Source organism: Canis lupus, chromosome 25 (assembly GCF_003254725.2).
Source record: "Canis lupus dingo isolate Sandy chromosome 25, ASM325472v2, whole genome shotgun sequence".
Classification (NCBI taxonomy): Eukaryota; Metazoa; Chordata; class Mammalia; order Carnivora; family Canidae; genus Canis; species Canis lupus.
The window spans coordinates 42,941,616-42,958,804 of NC_064267.1; the positions used below are offsets into that span (position 1 = coordinate 42,941,616).

The following is a 17,189-nucleotide window of genomic DNA, read 5'->3' on the forward strand; positions in this document are numbered from 1 at the left end:
CCAGGGAAATGCAAATTAAAACCAAAATAAGGGGGCAGCTGGGTGGCTCAGTCAGTTAAGCGACCAAGTCTTGATTTTGGCTCAGGTCATGATCTCAGGGTCATGAGATCGAGCCCCGTGTTGGGCTCTACACTGGGTGAGGAGCCTGCTTAAGATTTTCTCTCCCTCTTTCCCTCTGCCTCTCCCCGTTCCCTCACTAAAAACAAAAACACAAAACAAAACAAAACAAAAAAGAAAAAAACAAAAACCCATAACAAAGTACAACTTGTTATATCAGCTAAGATTACTAACTTTAGACTGACAGCACTAAATGTTGGTGAAGTTGTGAAGCAACTGGAACTCTCCTACATTGCCAGTGGGAGCAGAAAATGGTAAAATTCCCCTCCTAGGCTGGAGTATACTGAGGTAGGGGAAAGGGTGGTGGGAGTGGTGTCCCCCAGGTCAGGCAGCAAGGGGGTGCAGCATCTGTGGAGAATTTAAAAACAATAATAAATCCAAATCAACTAAGCACTGGTTCACATTATATTATCACCATGTGTTCAAAACAGTGTCATGTGACAAAATATGCCTATCTGCTGGAGTGGACCATTCCCACCTCACCCTTTGTGACACTCAAGAAAAATGACAACAAATGTCAACAAAAAATGCTATGTACAGATATGGTCACAGCAGCTTTATTCATTATAGCCAAAGACCAAAAGCAACCCCGATGTGCACAACCAAGAGAATGGATAGACAATTGCAGTATATTAACAAAATGGAATATTACTCAGCAATAAAAAAAGAACAAAGCATTGTGGGTAAATTTCATAAACATTATGGGAATTTGGCAAGCAGAAGGTTGAATGTGAATAGGTCCTTGGTTGCTGGGTTGCATCTTAAGGCTTTCTATCTTTTGCTACAGGGATTAACACAATGCTTGACATGCAGGGAGGAATGTATATTGGGGATGCTGGATGGGAATCTAACCCAAGGCTGGGACTTCACTTCTCCAAACACCAAGAGTCAACTAGGAATTCTTGGAGTCAATAAATAGAAATAGGAGTCCATAGCCCCTTTGTCTCTGGCTGTTGCCCAAACCAAACTCGTCCGCCTCCAAACCACCCTCTTCCACCTTCCCTGTCCTTCTCAGTTTCCCAGAGTGGGAACCTTAGCATCTGTTAAATCTTCCTTCTCAAGCTATCTGTCCTCAAGGCTGATAGGTTCATCCAAGATCTGAACCAGGATGTTGGAGTCTAGGATGAGAGCACCTAGGGCTCAAGGCAACCACCCAAGACCTGACGGGTAGGAAGGGTCAATGGAGGACTTCGGGCTGTCCTCAACAAACTCTTAGACTCCCCTCCCTTCTGCAGTCAACTCAGCTGCAGAGCCAAAAGCTGGTGTTCAGCCCAAGGCTCTGTGTGGATTGCTGGGTGTTGTCCCCAGTCCAGTCTGGACCAGGGACAGTAAGGAAAGATCCAGGGTTTGGGTGCCAAGAGACACTCCAGTAACACCAGCCCCTGGCCCTGCACAGTATCAGTGATGCTTTGCAGGGGCAGAGTCTTGACTAGAACCCAAGCCGCCAGTCACCCCCTGGCAGGTCCTCCCACCACACTAGACCCTCCTGATAGGCGGGAAACTGGCAACAGAGCTTGTCACTCACTAACGAGGCCGCAGGCTGCCCTCATTTCTCTACTCTCAGCATCCTTAGCATGCATCCCCAGAGACCCTCAGGAAGGTTCTACAGGAATGAAAAATGAAGGAAAAAGGATGATGGAATATGAAGGATGTGGATGGATGCAGGATACAGGCAAGCAGTTCAGCACCTGGCCTTGAAGCCTCCTCCAGGGCCCAGGACAGGTGGGAGGAGCGAGCCATGAGGAGAGCAGGATCAGTGAAGGCAGCAGCGTTTCCAAAGAGGAGGGTATGAAGGGAGGGAGAGGGGATGGAGAATTTGTCTAGAAGCTGCATTTGCCTGCCTGGCAAACATTCTTTCAACAAAGATCATGTTATGGGGACACTGGTCTTGGAGAGGAAGCTGGAAGGGGTAAGGCTGCGAAAGAGGCTGAGTCCATGTGTGATTGGATGGATGGATGCATGGATGGGGTGAATGAGCGAGCGAGTGAGCGAGCGAGCGACTGCCTGAGTGAGTGACTGAGCATGTGAGCAAACCTCAGCCCTCCAGGGTTGGAGGTTCGCGCCCGGCAGGGGTCACTGAGCGCCCCGGGGGCGGGAAGGCGGCGCAGGCGCAGCGAGTGCCAAGCCCCTCCCGCGGGGGGGCGGGGCGGAGTGACGGCGGGGGCGGGGCGAAGTGAGGTGGGCGGGGCGAACTGGGGGCGGGGCTGACGGGACGGGGCGAGCCGGGGGCGGGGCTGACTAGGGGCGGGGCGAGCCGGGGGCGGGGCGAGCCGGGGGCGGGGCTGGCTGGAGGCGGGGCTGGCTGGAGGCGGGGCTGGCTGGAGGCGGGGCTGGCTGGAGGCGGGGCTGGCTGGAGGCGGGGCGGGGCTAGGGAAAGGGACTCGAGCACCAGCCAAACTTCCGGTGCCTGCGGAGCGCGGAGCGGCGGCTGCACAGCCCGAGGCTGCCCGGGCAGAGGCTGCAGGGCGGACGCGCGGCCGGCCGCAGCCATGGTGAAGATCAGCTTCCAGCCCGCCGTGGCCGGCATCAAGGGCGACAAGGCCGACAAGGCGGCGGCCGCGGCTGCGGCCCCGGCTCCGGCCGCTGAGATCCTGCTGACGCCGGCTCGGGTAAGAGGGGCCGGGGGTGGGGGGCGCTTGGGCTGGACTTCTTGGGGGCGACGCGCGCCCCGCGGGCCCCGGGAACCGTTCGAGGCGCATCGGGGGCCCGGAGCCGTGACCGGAGGGACCGAGCGGCTGGAATGGGGCCTCCATCCCCTGTGGGAGGGGGCTTGGGGCCGCCGAAAGCAGAGGTCCAAAGAGCGGGAGGGGTCCGGGCGCAGGTCCCCGGGTGGGGAAGCGCTCGAGGTCTCTTCCAAAACCGGAGGGGCCGCAGGCGGCCGGCCCCAAGACAGCGGACGGGGCCGGTAGGAAGAAGTTGGAAGAATGCTGGTGGGGGGTTTGCGTCTGTTTCTAATCAAGGGGGAGGGGCCGAGAGTCGAGCCCCAGCTGGGGGATGGGAGGAGGTTCGGACTGCGTTTCCCCAAAGTAGGGAGGTGGGTCAGGATCGGTGGGGAATGGCGGGGGGTTGGGGGGCATCGAGTCCGGTGCCAGCGATGGAGGAGGCGCCGGTGACTTCGTCCCAAACGAGGGGCTGGGACTGTGCTGCTGAAAGGCCCACCTGAATTGGTGGACCAGAAGGTGAGGAGATGGAAAGCGACCAGAACCGCCCGGCTGCACGTCCAGCATTCAAGGTCTGAGGTTCGGGGTTGCAGGTTATGAGGCCGGGCGCCCATCTGGGCCTCCCTGCCCCGCTCTTCCTTCCTCTCCGGCTCCGGGCAGCTCCCTGCATCCCGCGGGGAGGCTCCCCCGCTGCCCCGGTGCCCTCCCGCATCCCGGAGGCTCTTTGTGGGGGCGGGCCTCCTCGGTGCACCCCGCCCCCTCCGGCGTCCTCCCCCGCCTCCCCCTGCCCTCCGGCCGGGGGGAGAGAAGGCATTTCCGCCGGTGGAAAACTGTCTGAGCTGCGTGGAGTCTGACCCGGAGAGGGCAGGACGCGTGGCGGCAGGGAGGCGAGGGGAGGGGAGCGAGGGCTGGTCCAGCCATGGCTGCCCTGTGCTCCGGCAAAGCTGCCCACGTAGCCGTGGTCTCCGGCGGTCTTGGGGTGCCCCCAGCCGTCCCATAAGACTGGACTTCCAAAGTCTTTGTCTGCTCCCCTTGCTTCCCATGAGTCTTCCTCAGCGCGGAGGTCCCTCCCCAAGTTTTGTGGCTCAGATTCAACCTTGCCCGGAGTATTAACCAGGGCTGCAGGGGAAGACTTGGGCCTGGGGCCACCAAAGAGGGGACTCTGGAAAGGGGCCTCAGAGGTGGGTGTCACATCTCTAGCAAAGACCCTGAGTGAGCAATGCACCAAGGAGCTGCAGGCCAGCTCTCCTGCCCTGGTGTGGTCACTGCATCACCTAGGACCACCTGGGCTAGGTCAGGGGGTGGGGGGTGGGGGTTGCAATGTACCCCCAACCAAAACAGCTCCATCTTCATCCCATGTTTACATGGGCAGGGGGCATTCCATGTTTGAAGACCATGGTCTTTAAAAGTTTGCAAGGGTCTCTTCAAGCTTCCTTCCTCCCTCCACCAAAGAACCAGCCTACTCCCAGGGCCTGCTGCCCTGCTCAGGCCTGGAATTCAGGACCCTGCCTCTGAGGACTATAGGATTCAAGCAGAAGACAGTAGGGGGATGGAATTCAAACTCTGAGAAGGTCCACCAAATTTCACAGGAGTGGCACATTCTCCAGCAGCAGCCTGCTGATGGTGTCGGGCCGGATGGCAGATGCCAGCATCACCTTGGCAGTAACTGACATCCAGTTTCTGGCACTGAAACCCAGCCAGCATCCTCTCTTCCCCCTCACCCAGCGTGAAATGGAAATATCAACATCTTCCCCATCTTCCCGGGGCTGTTTGTAATGGCCTTGAGCCTGCTGAGCGGGCCTCCTCTCCCAAACCTCGTTAGTTTGGGCAAGGCCCCTAGCTGTCTTAATTGGCACGGAGGAGCGCTGGGGGCCCAGGAGGAGGATTAAAATCCTGGCACCACCTAGGACAGAACTGCATAGCAGTAAATGATCATGGTTCCCCGAGGCCCTGAGGTGATAAACGGAGGGGGCTTTGGATGTTACATGTCGTTTCTGCCAATTGCCTGCTGGAATTGGAGCGGGAAAGAGCGGGAATTGTTCACTGCTCTGAGCCTGTTGTGCCCTCACCTGGCCAAGGGGCACGTTCCCGTTGTCCAGTAACTAGGGCATGGATGGAGCCCCCCTCTCCTGCCTCTGGCAGTGAGCACAGCAGGTTGCCGGGCTCCAGACAGAGTGCCACCATCTATTAGGGCACTGAAGGAGAAGGTGGGTGGGACAGGTAGGCCGACTGGGAGGCCCAGCCTTCTCCGTTATTGAGACAGAGCATCTGAGGTTTGCCCCATGCCCATGGGGACGCAGAGGAAAGCTTATTCGAAGGTTTCTTCTGGCTGAGGGTGACCCAAGAACCCTCCTTGGCTACTGACCTGGACTCAAAAATTAGTTATAAAGCCCTGGAAGGACCTGCTGATGAACAGAGGAGTCCATGAACGCCCTCCCCTCGGCAGTGAGCTCCCCTGTGGCTGTTAGATGCAAATGTCCACCTGCTTGCAGGCCCTGAGGGGCCAGGGTAAGGCCTTTGCAGCACCCTCACAGCGGGGCTCCCCCTGCTTCTGAGCAAAAACCCCAACACAAGGAAGATTCTGTCCCCAGACCTGCTGATGGAAGGAAGTGCCTCAGTGGGCCGCGAAGGGATGGGGGCGGGGGCCCAGCTGGGCTTCCAGCTGCCCACCCTCCCCTTGGCGCGCGCCTCGGAGGTACTGAGAAGCCTGCGCTGAAGGCCGACTGGCGGGAAGCCAGCCTGGAAAGTGGGCTGGCCGGGAAGCACCCCCTCCTAGCACGCACCAGCTAGGCCGGTCTTCCCCTTGGGGGCCTGCGGGCCAGCCGGGGCCTGAGTGGGCACACGCACGCGCGCAGCCAGGTGTGGGCCTGCACAGACTGGGCTGGGCTGGGGGCTGCAGACGGCGGGGGTGGGGCTGCCCGGGGCGGGAGACAGGTTCAATACCATCCTCTCAGCACCGGCTCATTTTCTCCTTGGCTTTGCCTTTGATTAATGGCTCCTGCGTCGCCCCCTCCCCCAGCCTGCATACCTGGGGATCAGATTTCACTTTCCGAGTCCCGGCCTCGGGCCCTGGGCGTGGGGGAGCCGGTTGGGGGAGGGTCCCCTGCCAGCCGGGAGTGCTCCTGCCCCAGTGCCCCAGTACCCGCCGGCCCTGACGGCCGGGCTGAAGGACCTTCTGGAAAGGTAGCCCTGCTCCAGATCGTGCCCCGGTGGCGGGCTGGGGGCTTCGGCCGGCCCACGCCTGGCCTGCCCGGGGCCTTCCCAGAGGGGCTTCGGCTTCTGAACACATCTCGACGGCTTTTCTCTTCTGTTTCCCTCTCTTTTCTGTTCGCCGGACCTTGCCTGTTTCAAGGCTGTGAGCGGACTCCCGGGGAGGATGAGTTCCCCTTAGGGGAAAAAAATCATTTATGGTAAAATCACGGATGTGCAGCCTGGCTCCCCACTTCCCCCCAAACACACACCCTCTCCCAAGTTCTCTCTCTCCCCCGGGAGGGCTCTTCCAGCAGCCAGCTTTGCTTCTCATCCATGGATGGAGCCTTTGTCCCCCGGAGTCTCTCATCTTGCCTGCCAGGAAGCCAGTAGATGCAGGGGAGTGGGTGGTGCAGGAGTCCTCAGGGGTCCGTGCTGTTCTTCACCCAGTGGGTGCCCAGGCCTCCAGCCACGTGACGGGACTGGGGTCCCCGGACTCCCTGTCGCCGTTCACCCAGCTGTCTGTACGGGGAGCACAGCTGTGTGCTGGTGGATGGTGGGCCTCTGCCCGCTGCTCCCACCCCCACTAGGTCTGGCTGGCTGGTGCTCACACACACACACACACACACACACACACACACACACACACACGGGCATTGGTGACCTTGAATCTGATCCGCAGCCTGGGAAAGAAAGATGCTGAGGGGGAATGAAGCCCAGGAGGGCCCGGCGAGCGCCCCTCCCCCACCAGGGCGGCAGCAAGTGCATTTCTGGCTCCCTGCCAGCCTCCGCCCAGCAGCCTGCAATTGTAGTTTAATCTGCTTGCAGTTAATTTGGACATTGTTACCGAGGAACTGTAGCTGGGGGGGGCCCTCCAGGAGTCATGGGAGTCCGCCCAGCTAATGCTCCAGTTGGCTGGGCTCCCCTTGACCGCCGTAGCCCTGGCTTTGCTAAACCATTTAATGAGCACCGTCGGGGGCCTCGGTGCAGCGGGCAGGGGAGGCCCAGGCCCCTCGTGGTCCCCGGCCGGCGGCTCACGCGCCCCACACAAGTGCACAGCGAGGCGCTTTGCTCAGAAAGCCCCGTTGCCTTGGAAACAGTAGGCTGTGTTTTCCTCCTTTCTAAATGGAAGCCCCCCCAAATGCCTGGCTGCTCCATGGGGGGGCTGACATTTTCCTGGGTCTCCAGCACAAGTGAAGCAGCGTGGGGGGCTCAGGAAGCAGGCTTCTCCGCGGTCCTGGGCAGCCAGGAACCCCTAGGTTCCCTGTCGTGTTGTGTGGGGCCCTGTAAGCGATGGCAGCTTCGGGGCAGAATTCAGGGGCCCTCCCTCTGGTGTGGGGCTTGGTGCCTGAAGTGCCTTTTGTCTCAAAGCAGGGACATCTATGGCTCCGGTCTGCCTCCTGGCAAGCTCAGGTCCTGCTTTCCCTTCCAGCGCACTGCTCATGATGCTTCTGGGGTCTGGGCCCTGTAGGCGGGAGGGGTGTCAGTAGTGGTAGGATAGGGAGCTGTGTGTGAGCCCCGGACGCGTGAGAGGTGTGTCTGCTGCACAGCTAGGAAAGGTGAGGGGATCCTCGGCCACATAGCCACCACAGGTGCCCACACCTGACCCAGCCCGGAGCAGAAAGGCTGCTTTAAAACCATGGGCGCTCCCTGTTTGTGGACTTATTCCTGGAGCCGGAGCAGGCCCTCGGGCTCTCGTGCTTGTGGCCCATTGACTTGTTTTGTTTTGTTCTTTTGAAAAGCAGTTCTCACAAGCCTACTTCTCCAGTTTTCCTGAATGCAGGAGCAAAAGCATGGCCAGTGTGCAGCCTCAACAGCTGTCCGGGGCCTTGGCCCTGCAAAGAATAGATTCAGCGGAGACAGCTCGGCTATTTTTATCTAGCACTTCATCCTGACAAAGGGCTCTCAGGTTCTCCTTCTCCTTTAATCCCCGTGTCTTCACTTCTCAAAAGAGAAGCTGTGGGGGGAGCTTGCAATCCTGTCCTCAAGGGGATCCCTGTCCCTGCTGGAGCCCCTCTCAACCTGGGGTCACCACTCCCCCCACGGCGTATGAGTGTCCCCACCCCACGGGCAGGATTCACAGCTGGTCGATCCCAGGGCAGCCGTCGCACTTTGGGACCCACTCAGGCCTCTGGAGGAGCAGAAAAGCCAGCACCTCATCTCCAGGAGCCCCCGGGTGGCTTGTCCCCTGTGGCAGCACCTGTCCCTGTGGGACCTTGGTTAGGGCACCCCAGGGTGCTGAGCAGATGCCAGCCGGGTGGTGGTCTCACAAACTTGCCTCCCTGGTCTTGATCGCAGGAGCCCCGCAGCAGGGCTGGGGTGGTGAGAGCCCCAGCAGTCAGCTAGTGAGTTTGGAGCAATGGGTTTGACCTCCCAGCCTGCTGGGTGAGCTCCCTGGAGGACAGCAGACAGGGGTTTTGGGGAGTGGGATGGGCCGGGGTACCTCTGTCCCGTGGTGCAGAGGCTGGGAGCTAACTGGTCTAGGGATGGATGTGCCCAGTGAGGGGGAGGGTCCTCTGGGTGTTTTTGTCCTCTTCCTGGGTGAGTGGGAGAGCCCCAGGCTGGGGGGCATTTGCCCTCTGATGGTGCTCCCCTTGCTTCCTGAGGCCTGGGCCCCATACCCTGTTTTCTCTAAGCCAAGGGGCCTCAGGGACAGGGACCAGAGCACCACACCAGGCCAGCCCCCAGGTTAAAGGGAGTGAGGACACATGGCACAAAGGGGGCTAAGCAGGAGGTTCATGGCACACGTGCAGTTCTTGAGAGGCTTCGGGCTTCCAGGCAGGAGCTCCTTCCCTTCTCCCACCTGCCTCAGCTCCTGGAGGCTGGGGGAGTGGGAGGGTGTCTCTGGGATTGGACTCTGACTTCACCCTGACTGTATGTGGACACCATGCAGGAGGGACGGAACGGCAGACAGCAGAGACAGAGACAGGCCTGGGCTTTTGCCACATGTCCCAGGGCAGGTGAGGGAGGACACGCACAATCCTGAGAGACGGCCAAGGTCACGCAGGTCGTTAAGAGCCTGAATCACCAGCTCTGGGGCTGGTGCTCCGGGTCAAGCAGGTTCCTAAGATCTGCACACACAGCCCTGCATCCACCGCTCCAGACCCGTGTGCCCTGGAGCAGTTTGCTGTGACTTGGCAGCCCTGCAGCTGCTGTCCGGAGCCCGACTGGCATCCCAGAGCAGGTTTTCTCCAAGAAGCCTCCCGCTCTGGCCTCCCTGATGGCACCTGTTGCCACCGTAGCCACGTTTCCCTCCTGGCAGAAATGCCCTGGCCTCCAGAAACTTCCAGACTTCAGCCCTGAGGTTCCACTCCTGCTGGCCAGCACCTGTGCACCTGTGAGGGGCCGTGGCTGTCCCCCCGCCCAGGCTGAGCGGTGCCCAGGGCTGCCTGGCTGGAGGGGGACAAGCACTGTGCCCAGACCCCCCAGACCCCGTGAGCTTCCTGGAGCCTCTGCGTCTCTCAGCTAGTGACCACTCCCTGCCACAGCCTTCCTGGTGGAGCCCAGAAGCCACCTCCTGTGGCCCCAGTTCCAGGCCACCGTGTGCACTGTAGCCTGTGGGCAGATCCAAAGCCTTCCCTGGCTCCCCCGTGCCCAGGGCAGCAGCTCCCAGCCTGCCTAGTGCACCTCCAGTTCCTACAAGGTCCTAGGTCTGCTGCAATTACTAAGGCCATGTCTGTGCTTCCCCTGTTCTATATTTAAAAGAATAGACTGTCGTTACGGCCGGTATAATAAAGGGAACTAGTGGGTGAGCCACATGGACCTGCTTGATCCCAGTGGGTCATTCTGTGTGGCTTTGATGCGGGTCTCAGTTTATCTTTACCTGGGAGGAAACCGGGGAGGCCCCGGCAAGGCATTTCTTCCAGATAATGCTCCATGTAGCCTCAGCACTGCCCCCCACCCCCCCGCCACTTGTCCCAGGGCTCGCGCTACCCAGCTGCAGGGGGACGTCTCACTTTGGGAAAGGGGTGGGAGGATTCCCAGAGGAGCAGAACCAGCATCGGGCTGACCCGGCACTGCAATCCACAGGAGGAGCGGGCCCCCCCACAGCGCTACAAGAAGGGGGGCTCCGTGGGCGGCGTGTGCTACCTGTCGATGGGCATGGTCGTGCTGCTCATGGGCCTCGTGTTCGCCTCCGTCTACATCTACAGATACTTCTTCCTCGCACAGGTGAGGCCAGGCGGGAGGGAGGCCTGGGGCTCAGGGACAGGTAGTGATTAGAGAGGACTTCAGGGAGGCGGCAGGTGTGGCAGCCGGGTGACCTGCCTCCAGGTGGGAGTGAGTGACCAGCCAAGCCCAGAAGACCCGCATCCTCCCTCCCTGGGGCCTCCTTGGGCACGAGCCAGCCCGCCCAGGCCCTTGCCTGGTGCTGGAGCCCCACCCCCTGACTCCCACAGACCCTGATGGACCGTCCTTACCTCTGGCCTCAGACACACCTGAGGGCCAACAGGGAACTCCCAGGAGCACAGGCAACAGTGGGGGAGCTGGGATGGGCATCCATGGCCCCTTCCCACAGTGTCACCCTGGAGTGTTAGCACCAGAAGCTCAGATCCGGCAGAAATTGGAACTCTTGTGACCCTCTCAGAGCCAGACCCTGTTCCCAGGGGTCATGCTTTAGGGACTTCCATTCCTTGGACACGGAGTGGATTACAAAACGAGGTGGCAAGCGGGTTAATGGCCAGAATCCCCACCACCGCCTCCTGCAAGCGGTGGCCTCCACCCGTGATAGCACCCGGTTATGTGCTCACACAGCCGCCGCTCAGGGCACGAGGCTGGGCCCAAGCTGGTCATGGTCACAGTGACATCATCGTCAGTCCAGACCTGGGGGGGGGGACGGTGCCCCCAAAGTAGTTCTGTTAAAGCCCAAAAGAATACCCGTAAGTGCCACAAGCCGGGAATTTCGGAGTGACAAAGCAGCCGAGGCTCGCCAGTCATTTAGGACCTGAGTGACCTCCTCCCCGCCTCGAGCAATGGTTTTTAGCTTCGTTACTTAGTTTTTTCGTGATGGAAATTACTGAAGAGTTTTTGTATTCCGTGTGACTTTCCCCTGGAAACCTCAGCTCCCACACAACTGCCGACTTCCCTTTTGTTCGCCCCCCCCCCGCCTTCCCCCTCCATGACCAGCTCCCCACTTGTTCCTGGTTCTTGCCTCCCCAGCCAGTGCTCTCTTGGGGTTCCTCACCCCGCCCCAGCTGCTGGGGGGTGGGGGCACCTCAGAGCAGCCTCTGTGTCTGTGCCCTGGACAGTGTGATTCATGTGTGATGACTCACCCCCCTGGGACAGCGTACACTCTGAGAGAGGGAAATTCTGCCCACGACAGGCCAGTGTCTGCGCGCGGACCTAGAGGAGCCCCTGGAGCAGGACAGGTGGCCACGCTGGTCCCCGTGCTCAGCCGCTTGGCCCCGGTCGTCTCGCTGCCTCCCTGCCCTGGATGATGGGGGGACTCGGCTGGCTGTTTAGATAGGGACACAGTGTTCGTCAGGGTCGCTCATGGGGTCCGGGGAAGGTGGTGGGATTCGTGTGAGGCTGGACATGGAGCTGGCTGTAGCGGTGCTTCCAGAATCTTCCCACTGCTGCCTGCCTCTCAGCCGCTCTTCCTGCAGGGCCCAGCCGGCTCGATCTGGGCTCCTGTGCTTGCCCCCGAGAGCCACGGAGGCTGTCCTCCTAGGACCTGGTGCGTCCGGCTCGCCCTCCCTGGGCCCCCACATTTCTCAGTTTCTCCATCTGTGAAATGGGTCTCATGGTCCCAACCTGCCTGCTTTGCCGGGGCCTTGGGGTCGTGGCACGGTGGGGTGGGCAGGGTGGCTGTCCCCAGGGCGCCGCGTGACCAGTTTGTCTCTCTCCCCACGTTGCTCAGCTGGCCCGAGACAACTTCTTCCACTGTGGGGTTCTCTACGAGGACTCCCTGTCCTCCCAGGCCCGCACTCGGATGGAGCTGGAGGAGGACGTGAAGATCTACCTCGAAGAGAACTACGAGCGCATCAATGTGCCCGTGCCCCAGTTTGGCGGCGGTGACCCTGCAGACATCATCCATGACTTCCAGCGGGTGAGGCCGGCCGGGGCTGGGGCAGGAGCGGTGGGTGTCCTGACGGCCCAGAGCCCCCTCTTCCAGCAAGGGTCACGAGAAAGGAGAACAGGAACCAAAGGAGAATGAATGCCACTGCCCCTAGTCCCTCCTTTGAGCATGTGCTGTGCGATGGCAAGTATGTGTAGGGGACGTCCACGAGCCAGGCTCGTCAGGATTTTACACACATTGCTGTTGTTACATCAGTAGTGTTTACCACCCAATGTGACCTAGCCGTGGTGGATTTTCTCCTCTGCCCCCGACAGCTTGCAGACACTGGCCTTCGTGGGCAAGGCCACTGTGCCTTGTAATTGGGTATTTTGTGTTGACATTTTACTGAGGTGTGGCAGGCACACTTACCACCGAGGGCACGAAGTGCGTGGCTTAGTGGATTTTCCCAGAGACCCACATGTGACACCATCCAGGCCAAGTGTTGGAATCTTGCCAGCATTCCAGAAGGTTCTCCTGTGTGCCCTCGCTCCACCCCCCCCCCCCAGCCAGTCTCACCCTACCCAGATGTAACTATCCTTTGCACTTCTTTTTTTTTTTTTTTTTTTTTTTAATATTTCATTTATGTACTAGAGAGAGCATGAGTGGGGCCAGGGAGAGGGAGAGGGAGGAGCAGACTCCCCACTGAACAGGGAGCCCGACATGGGGCTCGATCCCAGGACCTCGGGATCATGGCCTGAGCCGAAGGCAGACGCCTCACTGACTGAGCCACCCAGACACCCCATCCTTCTCACTTCTCTCACCAGTGACAGTTTTGAGGCCAGAGAAACACAGGATTCCCTGGTGTGTGTCCCCCATGCTCGCTTCCCAGAGCTTCCTAGGGGTCCTCCTGCTGAGGGTCCAGGTCATCTCCAGGTCTATAGGAATCGGGCACATCATGCTGGCACAGTAGGGCTCAGCCCTCTGCTGGCTGGACACATCCTAGCCCCCCAGGGCCAGGCCCTTGCCTGCAGAGCCTGACACAGACCCCCCTCCTGCTCAGGGGCTCACTGCCTACCATGACATCTCCCTGGACAAGTGCTATGTGATCGAGCTCAACACCACCATCGTGCTGCCCCCTCGAAACTTCTGGGAGCTCCTCATGAATGTGAAGGTGAGCAGAGGCTCTTGTGGCACCTTGCCCTGCTTCCCCGTGGAGGCCAGGCCTGCGTCAAGGAGGTTCCTGCGGTGAGGATCGGGGGTGGGGGACAGGTGCCCAGGGATGTTGCTGTCAGCTGGGCCCAGCGCCCCAGATTGGTACCCCTCCTCCATCTTCCTTCTCCCACACCCAGAGTCAACGCCTCCTTTTCTTCTCCCTGCCATTCTTCTGCCTTCCTCTCTCATGAAGAGCCCTGAGACCAGCTTCCTTGGCCCCCCAGGCCATGTCCTACGAGCAGCACTCCCCCTTGGGGTGGGAGACCAGGCTCCCACACGCAGTACTGTGGGTGCAAGCACTTGGCACAACCAGAAAACGCCTGGGGGCATCCAGAGGGCAAGCCACGGGGCCTCTGGGTGAGGGGGGCCCAGGAGGGTGTGGACAGGCATTTCAGGTGTGTGTGTGGCGGGGGGTGCTCTGAGTGGGCAGGATGGCAACAAGGGGAGTGGGTGGTGTGGACAGGTGGAGTCTGGGGCAGGAGAGCCCCCCACTCCCACCCCGGGTACTGACCCAGCGCTGCGGCCTCTCCCTTCGCAGAGAGGGACCTACCTCCCGCAGACGTACATCATCCAGGAGGAGATGGTGGTGACCGAGCACGTCAGCGACAAAGAGGCCCTGGGCTCCTTCATCTACCACCTGTGCAGTGGGAAGGACACGTACCGGCTGCGGCGCCGGGCTACCCGGAGGCGTGAGTGGCCGGCCCCTCCCGTCCGGGGCCCCTGCCCCGAGCCCTAAGCCATGGCCACCCCCCAGCAGCAGCGCCCGGTAACTCCGCGCGCCCCGTGCGCCAGGCCCTGGTGCCCACGCTAAGAGCGTGTAAGTTATCCTCGTCAGCATTCTCGCTGCCCCTCGAAAGATGAGGAAGCGAGGGACAGAGAGGTTAAGTGACCCCCCTGAGGCCACACAGCAGGGAAGGTGGCCGGGTGAGTCTGGGCGGCCTCTGGGCCAGGTGGCCTCCGTGACCCCGCCAGCCCTGGGCCAGGGCACGGTCCTCACTGAGATTCTCCCTTCCCTCCCAGGGATCAACAAGCGAGGAGCGAAGAGCTGCAACGCCATCCGCCACTTCGAGAACACCTTCGTGGTGGAGACGCTCATCTGCGGGGTGGTTTGAGGGCCTCCCCCTCCAGGCCTCGCCCCTGCCCTCTTCCTTTTTTCTCTTCTGGCCACTCCGGCCCTCCTCCTTCCCCTCGCTTCGCTTGTACTTTGGACACCTTTCCCTAGATGTGACGTGTCTCCTGTTCCTTTCCGGCCCTGCCCGCCTCCCTGTACCAGAGCCGTGACCTCTCGAGGCCCCACCTCCGCTGAGCTCCCGGGGCCGGGGGAGCAGGGGGGCACCCAGGGTGGAGTCCGTGACTGCCACCCTGAAGTCAGGCCGTCCAGGGGCCGCCCACGGGCCGCCCACAGCTGCGATGGCAGCCCGGGAGAAGGACTGGATGGAGGGGCCGGGCTGGGTGGGGGGGCCCGGGAGAGGGGACAGGGAGGGATGTGGTGCGGGGTTCAGAAATGTCTGCACAGTTGGTGAAGTCCTAAAAGGCTTGTTCCTTGGACGGTCCCACATCTGGATGCCCAGATCCGGGCTGAGGATGGGGGAATGTGCCCACGGATGGGCCCACCCAGAGCACAAGGGCAGGTGGGTGTCCTGGGGCTCCCCTGGACTCCTGTGAGTGCCTTGAGCCCACCAGTGGGAGCCTGGAATGAGGGCAGGGGATGAGTCTGTCAAGCACAATTGTTCTCCGAGTGGAACCAAAGAGGGGAGGAGCCGGGGCCGGGTCCTGGCCCCCCGGGAGCACAAGGACAGGGTCCTGCGGCCCTGGCCACAGGTACAGGATGGGGGAGCGCTGAGCAGAGACGAGGGGTGGGCTCGTTGCCTTCTCCGAGCTTGGAGCTGTTTTGGAAGATAATGTGGGGGGAAGGGAGAGCCACCTGGTACTTGTACACCCTGCCTCCCCCTCGTTCTGAAATTCCGTCCCCCTCGGCTTGGGGGAATGCAGCCTTTTTTTCCTTTTCCTTCTCACTTTTGCATGTTTTTACTGATCATTCGATATGCTAACCGTTCTCAGCCCTGAGCCTAGAAGAGGAGGTTTCGACACCTCCTGTCAGACTTAGGTGCTCTCTGGAGATGAAACTCTTAAATGCTTTGTTATTTTCTCAATTAGATCCCTTTTCAGAAGTGTCGGTAGAACAATAAAAATCTTTGACTTCTGACTTGGATTTGGGAGTGGCGGGGCAGGGTGGGCGCCCCATGCTGCAGGGTGGGCACCCCATGCTGCAGGCTGGCTGTGCAAGTGCCTGGGGGAAGGGGCGCAGGTGCCTGGGGGAAGGCTGGGAGGGTCCCTCACCTCCCTGAGCCAGGGAGATCGCATTTTACAGGAAGGAGGAAGAAGGGGGTTGGAGACCAGAAGCAACTGGCCCAAGGTCACACTGCTTTCAAGTGCCCATAAACCACCCCATTTAGTTCCACACGGAAGATGACATCACTATTGCTTGTCCTTAAGCACAAGGACGGTGGAGTGTTCTCCACGATTTCGGGGCAATTAGTAACCATCCCGGTGGATCTGAGCTGAGGTTGGTGTGAGTCACAGGGTCGCATTCAGCAGAGAAGGAGGCGGTGGGAGAGCCAGCCCAGAGCCTTGGCCGGGTGGACTCCAGAGGCGGGATCTGGGGCAAGGGTGGGTGGCCACACCCTTGCTGCTGGTCGGGTTCAATAATCCTGCGAGGGACAGAAATGACTCAAGTTATTGCAGACACACCTTGTTCTCCTAAGGCAATGTTGTCCAGACGTCAGCCTTCATGCAATGCAATCACAATTAAAACACTGATAGGATTTATTGTTTAACTCGACACAGTTCTTTTGGCAAAGTCAACATGGGGAATGATCTGGTAAATCCTCAGAAGAGGAAACAACGGCCTCCAGGTATGAAGCATTATAAACTATCGTGATTTAGCAAAAGGAGAAGGACAATAGGGCAGTGGAGGGCCTGGAAATTGTAAATACAAGGAAATTTAATGGGGCGCATGTGGGTTCTTTTTAATGGAACAGCTGGCTAGCCATTTTGACAGAAAAACCTGGATCCTGCTTCCCTATAACAAAATTCTGGATAGACCACAGATTTGAGGTATGAAATGAAGCCATAAAAGTACTTCAGAAATGATTTAAGAGAATCTTAGAGAAGGGAAAACCTAAGCATGATACCCACCACTTACGACTTGGACCATGGAAAAGTGGAATTTACGTCCAGCCAAACACACTATGAAGTCAAAGGGCTTACCAGGGGCAAACGGGGAGAGGTTTTTGAAAGTAGGACATAAAAGGACTCTTCCTCCATGTAACATTCCTATAAATCATGAACCAAGCATGGCCAAGCCAGTACGTAGCTAGGCAAAGACTATGAGCACAGTGAGGGGAATACGAGTGGAGCATTGCTTAAACGTGAAAAGATGTGTAGTAGCAGTTACACAGAAATTGCGAAACAAAATTGGGAAGCTGCATTTTTGCAGGACGGGGTTTTGGGTTCTTTTCAGAGTTTTGTTTCTATAGATGTTTTACACTGAAGCATTTACTCCATACAAAATGCTGTACGTGAATCGCAGGTATGCGAGGAAGCATCGTGACCAGTGTGTATCTGGAGACGCACCAGCCAACTAACTCATGAAACAAGGCGGCCAGTATCGCCTGTGTGCACGCCTGCGTGCATCTCTCCCTGTGCTGCTAACAAACCACCCCAGCATTGAACGGCCTAACGCAGCAGTTCACTATTTTTCCTGGTTCCCAGGGATGGCGGAGCTTGGCCAGCTCTCTGGAGCGCACTCAGCTGGGAGCCTGACTAGGCTCCCCATCCAAGGTGCCCCTCCCCTCCCTGGCCTCTCTCAGCATGGCCTCCAGTCAATACCCCGGCCTTCCTTAGAGCTTGGCAGCTGAGCTACAAGCGAGAGGAAGCCAGAGGCCTCTAAAGGCCTGGAATCCGAAGTTCCAGATCATTCCTTCATTGCATTGTTGGTCAAAGCAAGTCACAAA

General features: G+C 59.4%; 1 protein-coding gene across 2 annotated transcripts; it reads left to right on the forward strand.

The window, feature by feature from the left end:
• Positions 1–2,496: 2,496 nt before the first annotated feature.
• Positions 2,497–15,379, forward strand: ITM2C (integral membrane protein 2C). Of its 2 annotated transcripts, none has more exons than XM_035718133.2 (6): positions 2,497–2,726; positions 9,996–10,136; positions 11,824–12,042; positions 13,022–13,132; positions 13,712–13,862; positions 14,194–15,379. In XM_035718133.2, exons 1-6 carry the CDS (start codon positions 2,607–2,609, stop codon positions 14,283–14,285), a joined length of 834 nt encoding a protein of 277 aa, XP_035574026.1. In that variant the 5' UTR covers positions 2,497–2,606; the 3' UTR covers positions 14,286–15,379. The 2 variants fall into 2 exon arrangements, with proteins under 2 accessions (XP_035574026.1, XP_025319182.1); XM_025463397.3 differs by having other exon boundaries at positions 11,824–12,012.
• Positions 15,380–17,189: the final 1,810 nt, after the last annotated feature.

Excerpts from the sequence above, each read along its gene's own strand:
- ITM2C (XM_035718133.2), top strand. The coding sequence starts at position 2,607 with ATGGTGAAGATCAGCTTCCAGCCCGCCGTGGCCGGCATCAAGGGCGAC. Across the intron at positions 10,137-11,823 it reads GATACTTCTTCCTCGCACAG|CTGGCCCGAGACAACTTCTT; the intron begins GTGAGGCCAGGC and ends CACGTTGCTCAG. Across the intron at positions 12,043-13,021 it reads CCGGGGCTGGGGCAGGAGCG|GGGCTCACTGCCTACCATGA; the intron begins GTGGGTGTCCTG and ends CCTCCTGCTCAG.